Here is a 15,845-nt window from a genome sequence, read left to right as displayed (position 1 = left end):
GCCACTGTATCCATCTTGCTAGACTTCACAGTAACGGGGGATCAGTCACTGGACACAGGCTGAACCTGAGAACTTCACGAGGGCGTGGTCCAGCCAGACGAAGGGAAGGAGTCCGGACCCAGGAGCTGTCCTGTGCATTTAAGGCCCCCTGAGAACTACGCCCGTCACCTCCCTGCAGACCCCATCAGGACTTCCGAGTAGAATCTAGAACCAGCCCCTCACAGACAAGGACACTGAGGTCCAGGGGATCTCACAGCTGGCAAGTAGCACATCTGGCTTTGAAAGCAAGATGCTCAGAAACTGGGTGTCGCTGGCTCAACTCGACAGTGGTAGGTTTCATCCTGTCTCATAAAGGTCTGTCTGCTTGCACACCTGGCCTGGCATCTGGTAGGCGCTGCAGAGACGTATGGTGAATGAAGGAAGGCGTCAAGTGCCAGCTGCTGCCTGCCACAGCCTCTTTATGCAGACCCTTGTTTGAGGACAGCAAGGAATGTAATGAGGTAGGGCCACCTTCCCAGCACCTTCCTGGGGGGGCAAGGGCCTGTGGTCAGGCTGGAGTACACGCCCTTGGGCTCCTGAACGCTGACCCTTCAGCCATGGCAATCCAGACCACGCGTGGCCCCGCTGTCAGTGAGAGCCGCTTCCTGGGAGCAGAAGGAAGTGGAGACCGGAAGTGGGTCACCCTGCCATCAAAAGGCCACAGCCCTGCGTATGTTCACCTTCTCTGCAGCTGTGGGGTGCTCAGACAGAAAAGCTTCTAACTGATTACACACTGCACCCCCAGGAGCAGGGCTGCAGCTTACGTAAGAGGGCAAATCAGGCACGGGCCAGACACGGCCATGGAAGAAAGTTTTTTGTTCTGGTTGTACGCAATGCCCACTCCAGTCCCCTTCCTGACAGTGCTGGACGGGCTGGGAGAAGGACCTGAGTGTACCTTTCCCCCTTCCTACCCCCCTGACTGTTGATGCCTCCAAGATTCTTCTGATACCACAACTGGCCTCTGATGTGCTATTTTATTATTTTATATTACTTTACTGCTTGGTGCTAGGGATTGAACCCAGGGGACTTCCTAGTGAACTACATTTTCAGCTCTTTTTATTCTTCATTTTGAGACAGGGTCTTGCTACATCATTACTACCTTCCCTGGGCTGGGCTCAAACTTGGCAATCTTCCTGCCTCAGCCTCCTAAAATGCTGGGATTACAAGCAGGCGTTACCATTGTGTCAGGCTGATTTACTATTTTAAACCAAATACCTTTTCCCACAACAAAACCCTGCCCATTTGGCCAGTTATTTTACTCCAGGGATAGGGCTTTTTTTTTTTCCTCTACAGAAGAGTCGAGCGTGTTTAGAACAGCATGAGGAAAAGAAGTGAGAGAAAAATGGAAAGAGATTGATCCTCACTGGGGAGGAGGTCAGCCAGCCCAGCTGGAGAAGGCAACAGGCAGGAGGAAGATGCCAAAGGACCACTTAGCCAGCTTTCCAGACTCCGGGTCAAGCCATTGTATAAGCTCCACAGTACTGGAAAGAAGAGACAAAAATCAGGACATATTTTTAGTTTTGTTCAGGAGCCCAGAACATGTTCACAACTCCAGGCATCTCTGCTCTTCCTTGCAAATGGAAAATATGATCTATGAGAACAGACTTGAGTGCTAGAGAGTGTGTCTAGTTGCTCAGCCCTGTAAACTTAGAAACGCTGGACCTCACACCACCTTGTGACTGCTCTCCAGGGCTCTCTGCTCACCTGAGTGACTTCAAAATCAAAATACAGAATGTGCATTTACTGACATGTGCTCTGCGTGACACTGAGCTTCCTGCAAGAGTAAAAGCTAATACAAAAGGAATCAGACTAACACTGTGGGTACTGGGAGATGCTTTTTCAAGACTTAGATGAGGAACTGTGATTACCCTATATGCAATACTTTCATTTTAAATGTACACCAGGATTCCAAATGTCAGCCACTGAAAGAAATGTTATTTACATTTCAAGTCAAAATACTGTCATTTATTTCTTTATTTCACCACCATTTCTATGTATCAGCTGTGATGAGGCCTGGCTTACATCCCATGGAGCAGGGGCAAAAACTATGCTTTATATCGGTTATTTCATCCTCAGCGTCAGATCATCATTATTACAGAGGTGAGCAAAACCATGCAGAAGGAACGGGAATTACACTTGCATTCGTGCTTCTAAATGAAGAACACAGCTGCGGAGTTTTGCCAGCGGCCAATTTCTTCTGTTTCTTTTCTGAAAAAACACGCAAGGGCTTTATTTGGTCATTTGGGGGGCTCTGTGCCAACTGGTATCGTGGGACAAAGACAAGAAGAAACAAACAAGCAAACTGCACCAGAACAGATGTGTTTAAATTAACCGAGTGACAGCATGTGCATCAGTCCCGCCGTCACGGGAGGTGGGACGGGGTGTGAAGAACCACAGACTCAGCTGCTCAGAGGCTGTTGAGCAACCCCAGGAAGTCTCAGCGAGGCGCCCCCTCCCGGCCGGCGCTCGCCACCCCTGCTTGCCCGCTGCTGCCGCCTGGAGGGTGCTCTTCCTCGCAGCGTGTCTGCAGCAGGGGCCCGGGCGGGGGTGCTTTGGAGATACTGGAAAGCACTCTGGCGGCCCACCTGCCTCTCTGCACAGTTAAAGGTGAGGGCCACACCCACGTTGCTCTTCATAATTCTGGAGGAGCCGTCCGAAGTGCCATCAAAGCACCGGCCAAGAGCAATCTCCTTGGCCACGCGAGGGTCCTGGTCTGTGACAGTGTAGATGCCATAGTTGTGGCCCAGCGGGTCCAGCGGCGCCAGCATGGTGTACTCGCCAGTGTCATTGTTGACCGCCAGTGGGAGGTGGTTGACCAGATACTCGTGCAGCATGGAGTTCACGCTGGCTCGCTGGCAGCTGCCCTGGGGGATGACCTTCACCAGGGTACGGTCCACGCGGTCCTGGTCGTAGAGCATCCCGCTGCACTTGAACTCCAGACACGCGGCTGAGACGTTGGGCTGGTTCCTGTCTCGAGTGCTCTTCACGTCCCGGATTCCGTAGAGCTTCCCCACTGTCCGCCGGTGGGTGCCCCCCATGTTGCGGGATCGCACGTTCACCTCCAGCGGCCCCACGATCTTCACTTTGATGTAGCAGGCCCTGAACTCCATTGGCTTGGGCCACCAGGCCAGGTAATCTTCGGTCCAGCTCATGGGGTCATCTTCATGGAAAGGAACCGTGTTGTAGTCATACCGATCCCCCTCAATTTGGTAGAACCGGAAGTGGGCCGCACTGGGCGGCGCCTCCTCACAGGCCCGGAGGTTCTCAAAGGCGTAGATGGGCCCGTTGCTCTCCTCCGCGGAGTTGGGCCTTGGCTTGGCCATGCTGATCTGGAAGGCTGTCTTTTTAACCCGAGGATCCTCGTGGTCTGTGCGACGATACTTGAGCTTGCTGAGGTAGGGCTGAGGGACGCCGATTGCATTGGGGTTGAATTTAGGAGAAGACTCCACTGCTTCCAGCTCCTCCCCACCCAGGCTGGCCAGGAGGTAGGCGGAGTAGGCATCCGGGGCCTGGTCGTCGCAGAAGGCAGGCACGCAGGCCCCATTGGACCCTGTGAGGACACTGTCAAAGCGGCCCCAGGCCCGAGGGTTGGACGAGAAGCCAGTTCTGGGCTCCAAGTTGATCACAGAGACCACGACGCCCTGGATCTGCTCACTGGGCAGGAACCTCTCACTGCGGTAGGCCCTCACCTTGATGAAGCACCTCCTGCTTTCAGGGACATCCAGGTTAAAGAGCCTCCTCTCTCGGATCTCCATGTTGCCCACCAGGAAGGTTCTCTGTTCCCTTTTGTTCCTCCTTTGGCTTTCAAATTTGAACTCGCCTTCCTCCTCCCACAGCCCCGTGTCTGGGTTGAGCGACCAGAGTTTCATGGCGGGCACGTGTTCCGGCATCTTGACCTGGGTCGAGTCGAGGTGGACCTTGACCTTGCCAGCATTCAGGGGCTCTGAGGTGGCCTCACCGGCGAAGTCCACCGAGAACATGCCATACGTCCGCAGGGGGAAGGTGTCTCCTTCCTCGTTGATGAAGCTCAGGTCGCTCTGGGTGGCCGTGGCTGTGGAAATATCTCGGGGATCCAGGAAGGTCACACTGGCCTTCACCTTGCCTGCGTAGGGCTCTCCATTCTGCCTGTAGAAACTCCCCGATGGGATCTCCAGTTCAGCCACGGGGTCTTCGCCGGCCACCTCTCCCAGGGGGATGACGTTGGTCTCCATGGCGTCCAGAGTGATGGGCTCCTTCCGCCGAAGCACCTTGATCTCGTGGAATACTGCGCTCCCCTTCCTGTTGAAGGGCAGCACCTTGGTGGTGTTGACAAATTTCTGTAGCCTGTCCACAAAGGTGAGCACCAGCCTCTCCGTGTCCTGGGGGACGTGGAGGGTGAAAGTGCCCTTGTAGCCGGTCATGCTCACACGGTGGCCCCCCATGTACACGTGGCCGAAGCGCATGGGCTCCCCGGTGTCTGCGGCACTGACGCGGCCCCGCACGATGCTCCGCGTCTCCGTACACCGCTGGCAGCTGCACTCCTTGGCCACCTTGGTGGGCAGCGTGTACCCGCTGCACTGGATCTCCCTCTCCTCCGTCTTGGAGATGCCACAGCAGTTCTCCACGGCATCCCGGCACCTGATCCCATTATCCTGCTTCCCTGCACAGGTCTTAATAGGACAGTGGCCCACGTCATAGTAGAAGGAGTTGGTGGCATTCTGGAAGCAGTCGTGGGGCAGCCGGATAAGGTAGCTCTCAGGGGTTGGGTTGCAAGGACTCTCATCGGGGGCTGAGGAAGAAACGGTGAGGATGTTAAGATGCAAGTTCACATCCTCCATGGGGTACCTCAGTGTCACCTCTGCAGTGCCCAAGGGACTTGCTATCTGTGACCTGGCTTCTCACAGAGCTCTGAGGAGACACGGGGTGGCTATGATCAATCCCACCTTACACATGAGATAGTGGTTCCCTATGAAGCAGTCTGAAAGTGTGGGAGGGTGTTTTTTTTGGGTTATCACCAAGATCAGAAGTGCTAGGGCTGGGGATTTAGCTCAGTGGCACAGTGCCTGCCTGGCAAGCACGAGGTCCTGAGTTCGATTCCCGGTAATGGAAAACAAACAAACAAACAAAAGAATGGAAGTGCTATGGGCCAGGTGCTGAATGTGTACCACCTGATGCTTTATGGCTGGCAGTGCCAGGCTCAGATCCACTGGAAGAATTTTTCTGCATCCTGTATGATTTTCACACACCCAATGGGACACTCACAGGGAGCAAGTGAAAAACCTCTTTAAAATGATTGTAGCTTGGTAGTTGTTACATGGCCTCAACCACACACTGAATTTTCCAAGAATACAGCTATCATAGGAATCAGTCTCAGGTAGCACTTTGTTTGTCTGTGACCATACCAAGAATATTCTCTCATTTTAGACTGATCAACACGACCTGGCAATTGTAGCTATCACATTTGTGATTACCCCGGATTCACGTGCAAATGTCTGAAATCTTGGTTTATCTGTGTCATTGCGCCAAAGCGTTTAGATATTGCAATAGCACTTTTTGTATTAAAGTGTGTCTCCCTCTGTCTCTGTCTCTCTCATTTTGTTTTGTGAGACAGGGTCTTCCTATATAATCCACCAGGCTGGTCTTGAACTCACCACGTAGTCTAGGCTGGCCTTAATCTTATGGCAGTCCTTCTGCATCAGCCTCCTGAATGCTGGGATTACAGGTATATCCACCACTCCTAGCTTTATTTCTCCTTTATATTATAGTTAGGAACACATGCTTATACATTTAGAAATTCTATGTAGTTATCTATATTATCTATATAATTCTATGTAAATTCTATATAATTCTATGTAAATTCTATATAATTCTATATAAATTCTATGTAGTTATCTATATTATCTGTATTATCTATAGATTGAACTTTGGAATAGTAAGTCAATTCTTTTTAAAGTCACTATGCCAGCCAGGTGTGGTGGCACATACCTGTAATCTCAGCACTCAGGAGGCTGAAGCAGGAGGATAGCAAATTTGAGGCCATCCTGGACTACACTATGAGTTAAAGCCTGGTCTAATTTATGCAGAGAGACCTGTTTCCAAAAAAAAAAAAAAAAATCACACCAAACGGGGGAGCACGGGTGTGAGGGGGTGGGGTCCATTCCTGGGTGTTCCACATCTCCTCTGCCGAGATCCAAAATCTCTCTTGTCTGTTCTGTGGTTTGTTGGCTCAAATGTCTAGAAGTCTGTGCAATATTCCAGAGTTCTTCCAATAATACTCGCTTCCTCTGTTTTTTGTTGTGTTTTGTTTAGGCCAATTACTAAGATACCTTCTTTCTCCCTCACTTTCCAAGGACGGGTTTCCAGCAGGACTGTGGCCTCAAATCTCGTCCTCTCCTGTTTTCTTCTAGAAGCCAGTGTAATCAGGTCACCTTTTCTGTTTGTTTTATGTGTCTGCAGGGTGATTACTGTTCTGTTTTAGGCTTGTTTTGTTTTGTTGGGGCGGGGGGGGGTGGTGGTTACCGGGGATGGAATCCAAAGCCTTAAGCTATATCCCCAGCCCATTTTTAAAATTTTGAGATAGAGTCTATGCTAAATTGCCCAGGCTGGGCTCAAACTTTCAATCTTGGATCTTCCTGCCTCAGCCTCCCAGAGTGTTGGAATTACTGGCTGTGTCATCAAACCTGACTAGATCATCCTTTCTTTGTTTGGTGTTTTTGTTTTTTTGTTTTGTTTTGTTTTGTTTTTTGAGACAGGGTTTCACTATGCAGTTTAGGCTGGGCTTGAACTCTCTATGTAGTCCAGGCTGGCCTCGAACTCACAGTGATCCTTCTTGCCTCAGCCTCCCGAGTGCTGGGATTACAGGCATGCGCCACCATGCCCAGCTAGGTCACCCTTGCTTATGAAGCCCTTGGGTTCTCCACTTCCGTGCTTTATTTAGTCTACACCGGCGCCTCAGCCTGGAACAGCTCCACACACAGTTCCTGCCCACTCTTTAAGACCAGGGGTTGGCAACTTTGGCTGTAAATTAGAATCAGCCTAGCATCTTTTAAGCCATGCACACCTAGGCCACATCCTAGATTAAATCAGCCAGTCTCAGGGTAAGGCAGGGGCATCAGTATTTTCTGAGACTATCCGTAGATGGTGCCAAAGGGCAGCTAAGGCTAAAAATGGTTTAAAAAATGGTTTAAGCTTTAGCTGAAAGCAGCCGTCAGAAGGTGTCTGTCTCTGATCCGTCAGAATTCACTGCCCCTTCTCTCCTGTTTCAGCTAAATTTTTCTGGCTTTGTCTCCTATTTACATTTCCTCGGCCCTCCTCAAACGGCGGCTCTGTGACAGCAGGACTCAGGTCGCCACCACCTCAGGGTCCCAGAAGGCGCAGCACTGAGAGAAGCCCGTGCTTGCCGCCCAGTTATGATCCTCCGGCTGCAGAACGGAGGCGCCTGGGAACCCGCAGAAGCTCACCTATGACCATCAGCTGGGCCACCCGCGACCTGGCAGCTCCCGCGTCGCTCTGCGCCTTGCAGAAGTACTCGCCAGCCTGCTCCAGCCGCACGTTCCTCAGCACCAGCTTGCCCTCGTGCTTGTAGAGAGAGGGATCCAGCCGCGTGCCGTTGTGATACCTGCAAGGCAGAGAGGAGGAGCCCGGGGGGCAGTGGAGGGAGACAGACCCATTCCTGTTCCTGCCGTGCCAACGTCACCTTGGACTTGGATCAGCCCGCGAGTCAGAGCCCTTGGTTCTAAGTCCCAGCCCCACCACTTAGACGGCTGTGATCCTTGAACCCGCCGCCTCAGCTTCCGCTTCCTGGGCACTGAAATGGCGCCCACGGTCTCCAGCTGACCACAGAGTTGCCGGGGTTGTCGTGCAAGAAGGGGGGTGTAAGAGGTGACGGGTCAGCTGGCTTTGAGGGTACGAGGGTGCTCAATGGTGACCTGGGCAGCTTCCACCCCACTGGCCGTGCCAGTCAGCGCAGACACTGAGGCTCTGGGCCTGACTTCGCGCCATCCCACTAGTGATCACTGCAGAAGGCCCTGGTCTCCCAGAAGAGGGGTGGGCGGGGCAGCGGGCCGGATACGCACCAGAAATACTTGTCCGGACTGGGCTTCCCCGTGGCCTTGCAGCACAGGGACACGCTCTGGCCGGCCTGCCGTGCTTTGGTCTCGGGGTTCATCACGATGTACGGGGTCTCTGGGACACCAGAGGAGAGGCAGCGTTTGGTTTTGTCCTTTGGGATGGGTTCTCGATGGTATTTGAATTTTGTGGCTCCCCACCCTCAGCCCAGCCCATCTCTAAGGCTCCTAATACCCACGGGACCGGGTCCACAGTGGAGCCCCCCTTCCACCCTCTCGGCCTGGGGCCCCAGGCACCTTGTGCCAGCCGTGATGCCTGAGCACTACAACTGGCACAGAACTAGCTGTTTTGAATAGTGATTAGATACTGGTGTGCTGTTGCCCTTGGTGACTTTTTTTTTTTTTTTTTTGCCATTCTGCACCATTTTTGAGCTCTCCAGTCCCCTCTCTGAGACCTCCAATGCGCACACTGTATCATAATGGGCTGTTTCAGATAAAGTGATCTAGAAAGACCTCATCCATTAAGAACAAGACTTCCAATGTGTGGAGGAAGAACACGCCATGATGAATACATACAGCAAGTGCAAGGGCCTCAAGGCAGCAGTGTGTCCTTATTTGAGGAACTGGTAGGAAGCCTTCCTGACTGGAGAGGAGTGACTCCATGTGGGAGGAGCAATAAGAAAAGAAAGCCGCTGGACATGGCGGCACACGCCTGTAATCCCAGCACTCAGGAGGCTGAGGCAGGAGGATCACTGCAAGTTTGAGGCCAGCCTGGGCTACAAAGTGAGTTCAAGGCTAACCTGAATAGCATAGTGAAACTCTGTCTCAAAAGAGAGAGAGAGAGAAAGCAAGCAAGCAAGCAAGCGAGCAGAGAAATAAGGGAGGGCTAGACGATGGGGCCTGTGAGCCACACTGGAGACTTTGGGGTTCTCTCAGTTGAGGCAGGAAACCAGCTCTTAGCACCCAGACAGCTTTGTACCTGCCCTCACGAACTCCGCATTGACGGTGGCTGACTTCAGGCTGGTCCTGGGCATTGTGAGCACAATGGGGGCAAACTTGGCCTTCGTGATCTTCAAGTTGCTTTTGCCATCAGGGCACAAGCCAGGGACTCGGAACCTGCCACTACTGTCCGTCCGGGTCAGCACCTTTGGCACCTTGGTCAACAGGGAGACGGTGGCCCCTGAGGCTGGGTCACCGCCAGGGAGGGAGACAACTCCACGGAGCATGAAGTCCTCACACATGCAGGCGTCACACTCGGCATTCGCCTGGCCCATCGGGCAGGGCAGGTCACACGCTGTGATGCAAGGAGCCACATCAGAAGGGTGCGTGGGTTCCGCCCCTCCTTCCCTACACTCCTGCCTGTAGACTCGTGGACCTCCCTTCCTGCCTGTCACTCTTCATTGTCAGACTGCTGGGCTAACTCTTACCCATCCCCAGGCTGAGCCCAGAACACCTCCTCGAGGGAGCCTTCCTGGATTTCTCTAAGCCGTGCTCTGCTCTGCTCTGCTCTGCATTCCCCACATTATCCTACAGCCCCCTCAGAGGACACGGTACAGACTCAGTTAATACCTGGGGAGTGCATGAGGGAATCCATCTCGGACTGACTTAACTGCCCACCCTCTCTGGCTGCTCCAGCCTAACCCACCACACCAGGTCTGGCGCCAGAGGGAGGCGGTACCTGCACAGTCCTGGCTCACACAGAGCCGGCCCTCCTCGGAGGCCTCGCTGCACAGGGACAGCGTCTCTGCCAGGCAGGTGCGCGTGCGGGTCTGCACCCCCGTATGGCCACAGGCAGCCGAACACTTGCTCCAGGGAGACCAGGGACCCCAAATGCGCTCTTTGTCCCGGCGCAGGGACCCTGCAAAATGAGATCAGTGATGATCTAACCTCCCTCTCAGCGTGGCCCTGAGAGGGCTTGGCAACCAGGGATTTGATTGGGATGTGATTCACTGTCCTAGGATATGCGGGGACAGCACCAACTTCCTTCTCCTGCAGATCAGGGCCTATGGTGACTTGGGCTCCAGCTGCCTCTGCCCACCCCCTCCCCTCAGGTCTGAGGCCAAAGGCCAGCCTGAGCCCCCACCGCACATGACCTTTCTGGGTAACTAGGCCTGCAGCACCAGGCTATGCAAACCCTAAAGGGGCTGGGGCTGTAGCTCAGTGGCATTAGTGCTTGCCCAATCGAACTCATGAACTCATGAACTCATGAACTCATGGCCATGAGGTTATGAGTTTGATTCCTGGTAACAACAACAACAAAAGAACCTACAGAGGAGAGCACCCATCCATAGGAGTGGGCCTGTAGTTGGTGCCCAACATCTGAATTGCCCAGGGCAGGGCGGGATGTCAAGGACATAGACTCTGCACTTATCAGCTGTGGCACTGCAAGGTGTTGTCCGGCTTCCCAGCATGCCGTGCAACTGCCAAGAGGGCAACAGTGCGAAGGCCAGTGGGAAAGGGCGAGCAGGAACAGTATCTGGTATGCAGCAACAGTAAAAGGAACCAGCACTTTGTGAATTGGGGCTGCACCCTCTCCATCCATGATTCCACTGACTCCTCATCAAAAAATCTTTATGGGATTTACTCTTAGTCCTAATGCACAAGTGAGAAACGGAGCCTAAGAGAACGCAGGAAACTCGCGTGGGGAGCACAGGCCCACGTGGCAGGCTCAGGGTTCGAAGCCTGCGGTTGCCCTACGCTGCTTAATACCACAGGCTGACGGGGGGTCCCAGCGCCAGAGGACCTGTGGGAGCTTCCTGGAGGACTCACCAAGCGGGCAGAGGAAGCGCACGGTGTAGTTGGAGCAGTTCTTGCCAGGTCGCTGCTCCCGGTTGAGGCACCAGAAGCCCTCCCGGGGACTGCTGTGGACCACCTGGCCAGTGCTGCCCGAGGGCATCCAGTCCGTGGTCCGAGCCTCGAGCCACAGGGGGTGGGCGCACACGCGTTCCCCATAGTAGAAGCGAATGGCGTCCAGCCGCTCAAAGTCACCCTGCCCGCCTGGGTGGTCGATGTTGAACCACGCTGTCCACTCCCCAGGACCTGAAGGACAGGGTGGGTTGGGGAGCAGCCCTCGCTGGGGGACCGGGTGAGCTCGGTTCTCTCTCCTGCTTGGGCCCGGAAGTCTTCCCTGGTGCCACTCACCTGGCCCTGGCCGTCTCTGCCCTGTCACACTTACATCCTCAGCGTCTCTCCAGCCCTCCCTACGGCCCACGCTGCCAAGACCTCATCAGCCTGGCACAGCCTTGCCAGTAACTCTCTGCCTAGCCTCTCTGCTCCGAGGTGGTATGCACCTGGTGTTCTGGGAGGCTGAGACAGGAAGATCACAAGTCTGAGCCTAGCCTGCGCAATTTAACAACTTAATCAGACCCTGATTCAAAATTTATAAAATAAAAAGGACTGGGGATGTAACGCGGTGCAAAGGCCATGTTCAATCAATCCTGAGTACCTCAAAACAAAAACAAACACAAAAGACATCCCTTTGCAAGGCACCGGGGTGCTGGTGTGCTGACCCCCATTCTCTCTCCATGCTCACCTTCCTCTTCCCTCCCACCAGTCTATGCCGCAGCCCCAGCTCTATAGCGTTCCTGGAAGATACCAGGCAGCTTCCTGATCCTGAGCCATCCCATACTACGTCTCTCTGCCAAATGCCTCATGAAAGCGGTTTCCATGAAGCCTTGACATCACGCGTTTCGGAGATCCCTTTAGCAAGTGCGGTAAAACCCCAGCCCTCCTGGCCCTCCCTGCTCCAGCCACAACTCACTCTCCTGGGCGTCAGCAGGCTTGGCGAAGGTGCCAGGGGTCCTCTTCCCGGGCTGGACTCTTCTCACTGCCTGGGTGAGCACCGTCTGCCTCCCTGAGGGCCAGGAGAAGAAGCAGCTGAGCAAGGAGCCAGGATCAACCAGGAGCCTTTCAAAGTGCAGGAAAGCAGTATGGTACGCTGGATGGAACACAGGCTCCGGCCACAGGTTGGAATCCCCACTCTGTCCCTTACGGCTGTGCAGCCTCAGAAAGGCTGTATTTCTCTCTTTTCCCATAAAACAAGAATCCATTAAAAAAATCACAATGGCATAAAGTTGGGTGCATTATTGGGGGCGATGAGGAGAAAGAGAACTGGCATGGGGTGCATGCTTGGTGAACAGAGAGCTCACTCTTGCTCTAGAAATGGAGCATTAAGTAGGCTGGTCCTCCCCTTCTTGACAAGACAGAGCCACCCGGTGAAGCAGAGATGCTAACTGCCCCGCATAGGGCCATTTTGGCAAGAGCATCCCATGAGATAAACACCAACACCCCTCAAGTCCGTGAAGATGAGAGCATTGCGACCCGGCCAAGCCACTTCACCCGTCTGGCCCCATGTTCTCCCGTCATAAAATGAGGACATGGCCCCTGCCTTACAGGACTGCAGGGATTACAAAGGCTCATTCATAAAAGCCACTTAACAACAGCTAGCACAGCAGTACTAGCAACTCCCTTTAGCTGAACGCGCGGCCCCATAAACATCCCTCTCCCTTCCCTTGGCAGTTGGACAGAAACGGACCGGTGGTCCTCCGTCCTCTGGCCTCAGGCTGAGGGGCTGCCTGGAGATGAGCCCAGGGTCCCGAGGCCCCGAGCAGTTGCAGCCCTGCTCCACCAGCGCTGGTGCGGCTGGGTGGGAATGGGGAGAGGGAAGCAGCGGTCCACGAACGTCTTGAAAGGCAATTAACTCCCAGGCGAGGAGCCAAATCAGAATTCTCTGAGCTGCTTAATTGGGGTGATAGGAGCTCTTTTAATCAAGCTAATCTGATTTCCCCTCAGATGGCTGAATGTTAATCATCTTCACAAACAGCAGCTGTCCGGGTAGCGAGAGCTACACGGGAGGCGGGCGGGTGCGCACAGGGCTGCGCTGAGGCAGCCTTTGTTCCTGCATCTGTGTGCACAAAGCCTGCCTGGGGGGTGCCTGCTGCAGAAGAGGGTTTCAAGCATTTTTTCCCCCTTATCTGAGTATGAGCTTGGGAATGTGAAGAGGAAGGAGAGGTGGGAGAGAGTAGTCTGGTGCCTCCACAAGGCAGCAGGTAAATTCTCTCTCCCTGTTCTTTCCAGAGCTCACGGCTACCAGGGATGGAGTCAGAGGGCAAGGAGACCACAGAGGTCTCTGTGTGTGTCTGAAATTTGGTCTAAATGACACTGAGCTTTAGGTCAGAAGAACCCTTAAGAAACTAAAAACAGACCAAACCCCAATCTGCTTCCAACCCCTCAGTGATCTCCCATGACTCCCTCTTGCTTTGGCTGCCAGGAAGCTCAGAGCTAAATTTAGTACTCAGGGGTAGTAACTCTCCTAATCTTTTCCCACCCCTCTGAATGACTGTTCATCCCTCGCCTCATTTAAAAGTTTCTGTTCCATGAGTTTTAATACTGGGAACTATCAGCTGAGTATGGTGGTGCACACCTGTAACCCTAGCATTCTGGGAAGCTGAGGCAGGAGGATGGCAAGTTTGAGCCCAGCCTGGGCAACTTACCAAGTGAGACCCTGTCTTAAAATTTTAAAAAATGTAAAAAGGGATGGAGATTTGTTCAGTGCTAAGGCCCCAGGTTCCATCCCAAGCCCCAAGAAAAAAAATGGGGACAAATGAAATGTCTATCAAACAGCTGCAGGTCTTAAGGTCATTGCTATCTTAAGGCAGATACACAGATGGGTCCCAGACCAGACACAACTTCACGATGGCACATGGCAGCTATGGGAGGTAGCAGATAGCCTATACCTGACACAGAGGCGACTTGCAAGACCAAGAAGGAGAACAGCCAGGCCTCAGCCCCCTCCATCTTTCCCTTAGCCCTGTGGGAATGTGGCAGGAGAGGGCAGGAGGGCTTCACTGAGCCAGTTCGCCTCCGGGATGTGGTGTCCTGGGAGGCTCCTCAGATCCAGTGACCTACAAAGATACCAAGATTGTCAGACTCCACATTTCTGAGTCATCCCTAACGGCTGGAACGGAAGTGTTTCTTGACGGGTCGAGGATGGAAGGGTGGACGGAACGACGTCTTCCAAGCGTGATGTCTGCTTGAGCTGTAAGGCTAAGCAGCTTGGGAGATGAAGGGGCTCTGGATCTGAGTTCACACGAGGCTGAGCCGGGGTCCTGGAGCACAAGGGAGGACAGAAGCGGAGAGGCTCTTTGCCAGTGACAGCGGCCGGGGCTCCCTCTCAGGAGCCTCGTATCGGACCCAGGCTTGGGGGCTTTAGGTTTGCTGGCCTTGGTGGGGCTCTCGCTCTTCCAGAGCGGACTACATCTGAAGGCCATGCAGGCCTGTCCCATCTCCAGGGGCCCCTCCTAGGCGGGCAGGCTGGAGGCACAGATGGCTCAGACGACCCACCTCCAAGAATACATTCCCAGATGTGCACGGGCTGCAGCTGGAACACATTTTCCCTGCCTTTTGGGGGCCTGACTGGGAGTTCCACAGCCAGGAGCCAGTTGAGCAAAAGCAGAGGGGTGCAGTGTGAGAGGCCAGGGCTCCCCACTACCTGCGGAGCTGAGGTAGAGGCTGCAGGGTGTGGGGAGGAAAGCAGGCCTGGTAATTCAGGCTAAGGAACCACAGGGCGTGTGTGGCCCAGGCTCTCCCTCAACAGGCATTTCTCTCTTCCCCAGTACTCTGCCAGCCCAGAATCTGATCGGTTCCTGGAGATCAAAAAAAAAAAAAAAATGGTTCCCTTCAAGCCCCAAAGTCTGGAGCACGGTAGGAAAAGGAAGATTTCACTTCTCTGGAAAAAAAGATCCAGAAACTCTTGGACGCTCCAGAGGAAGGAACAAACAACCCCACACTGCAGACCGTTTAACCCTAAAACCACTTAACCCGTCCCCTCTCAGCCCAGGGAGCGGAGTCACCTGGAGGTTGCATCTCCAGGGAGTACAGAACTCACCTCAAGCACCGGGCCCTGAGCTGGGGCTGAGCGGTCCACAGGCCCGCAGAGCACTCAGCCTGAGTCTGTTCCAGGGCTGTCAGAGGGGCCGGAGGGGCGTGGGGCACCTTGTGGAAAAACCATTTCCCATCTGGCAGCCCATGGAGGTTTCTCAGCTTCCCGCCATCCCCCAGTACATGTCTGACACGCAGGCTCCCCAACCCACGCTCCTCCGAGCCCTTGGACCGTGAATGCTAGCTGGCCGCAGGAAGAATGCAGGGCACCCACAGGTATAGAGACCCAGGGCAGAGCCACGTGTGGGGTTCCTGACCTCAGACGAGGGAGGGAGAGGACTTGGGGGGAAGAGAGAACGCCAAGGCAGAAAGGGGAGTCTTTTCCGTGGAAGGTAAGGGGTCAGCCAGCAAAAAATGAGAAATGGGGTGTCAGGGGAGAGCCGGAGCAGCTAGGCGAGGCAGGGGGGTGCAAGGATGCAGTGAGGGACCTTGGAGTAGAGCTCACCAATCCTGAGCAGCTCTCCTTCGCTGGGGGTCTGAGTCCTCACTCCTGCAGCAGGCCAGCCGCGGGCCTTATATAGCCCAGCTGGTGGCTCAGCCAGTGGCAGGCAGCCATGGGAAGCAGCGGCGAAACCAGATCTGAGCATGAGCTTGCTCCCCTCCCCACGTCCCTTGCAGCTCACAGAAGCCAGGATTGCACATCAGGTCCTTAGGGGGAGATGCCGTGGGGCCTGCAGATGGCCCAGGTGGGCAGCTACCCAGGGCAGAGATAGGGGTCGGGCTGCGGGCTAGGCACCGGGAGCAGTGCCAGGGAAAGGGCCAAGAGGAATTCTCCAGCCGGGCAGCATTTCAAGGCTTTAAATATGGTGTGTTCTTGCCTAA

The 15,845-nt window shown here is 54.3% G+C and overlaps 1 protein-coding gene across 1 annotated transcript; it reads right to left on the bottom strand.

Annotated features, from left to right (window-relative positions):
* Positions 1-1,995: 1,995 nt before the first annotated feature.
* Cilp (cartilage intermediate layer protein, nucleotide pyrophosphohydrolase) lies at positions 1,996-15,546 on the bottom strand. Its single transcript, XM_005393721.2, has 9 exons — positions 15,469-15,546; positions 13,820-13,987; positions 11,845-11,937; positions 10,854-11,123; positions 9,763-9,942; positions 9,064-9,378; positions 8,094-8,202; positions 7,479-7,636; positions 1,996-4,807 (listed from the first exon to the last, which is right to left on the bottom strand). The coding sequence occupies exons 2-9, from the start codon at positions 13,878-13,880 to the stop codon at positions 2,439-2,441; spliced, it is 3,555 nt and encodes a 1,184-aa protein (XP_005393778.1). The 5' UTR covers positions 13,881-13,987; positions 15,469-15,546; the 3' UTR covers positions 1,996-2,438.
* Positions 15,547-15,845: the final 299 nt, after the last annotated feature.

The sequence above is a fragment of the Chinchilla lanigera genome, unplaced genomic scaffold (genome assembly GCF_000276665.1).
Source record: "Chinchilla lanigera isolate Chin_1 unplaced genomic scaffold, ChiLan1.0 scaffold00049, whole genome shotgun sequence".
NCBI classification, from domain to species: domain Eukaryota; kingdom Metazoa; phylum Chordata; class Mammalia; order Rodentia; family Chinchillidae; genus Chinchilla; species Chinchilla lanigera.
The sequence above is the reverse complement of the archived record's forward strand: the minus strand, read 5'-3'. Positions and strand labels throughout refer to the sequence as shown.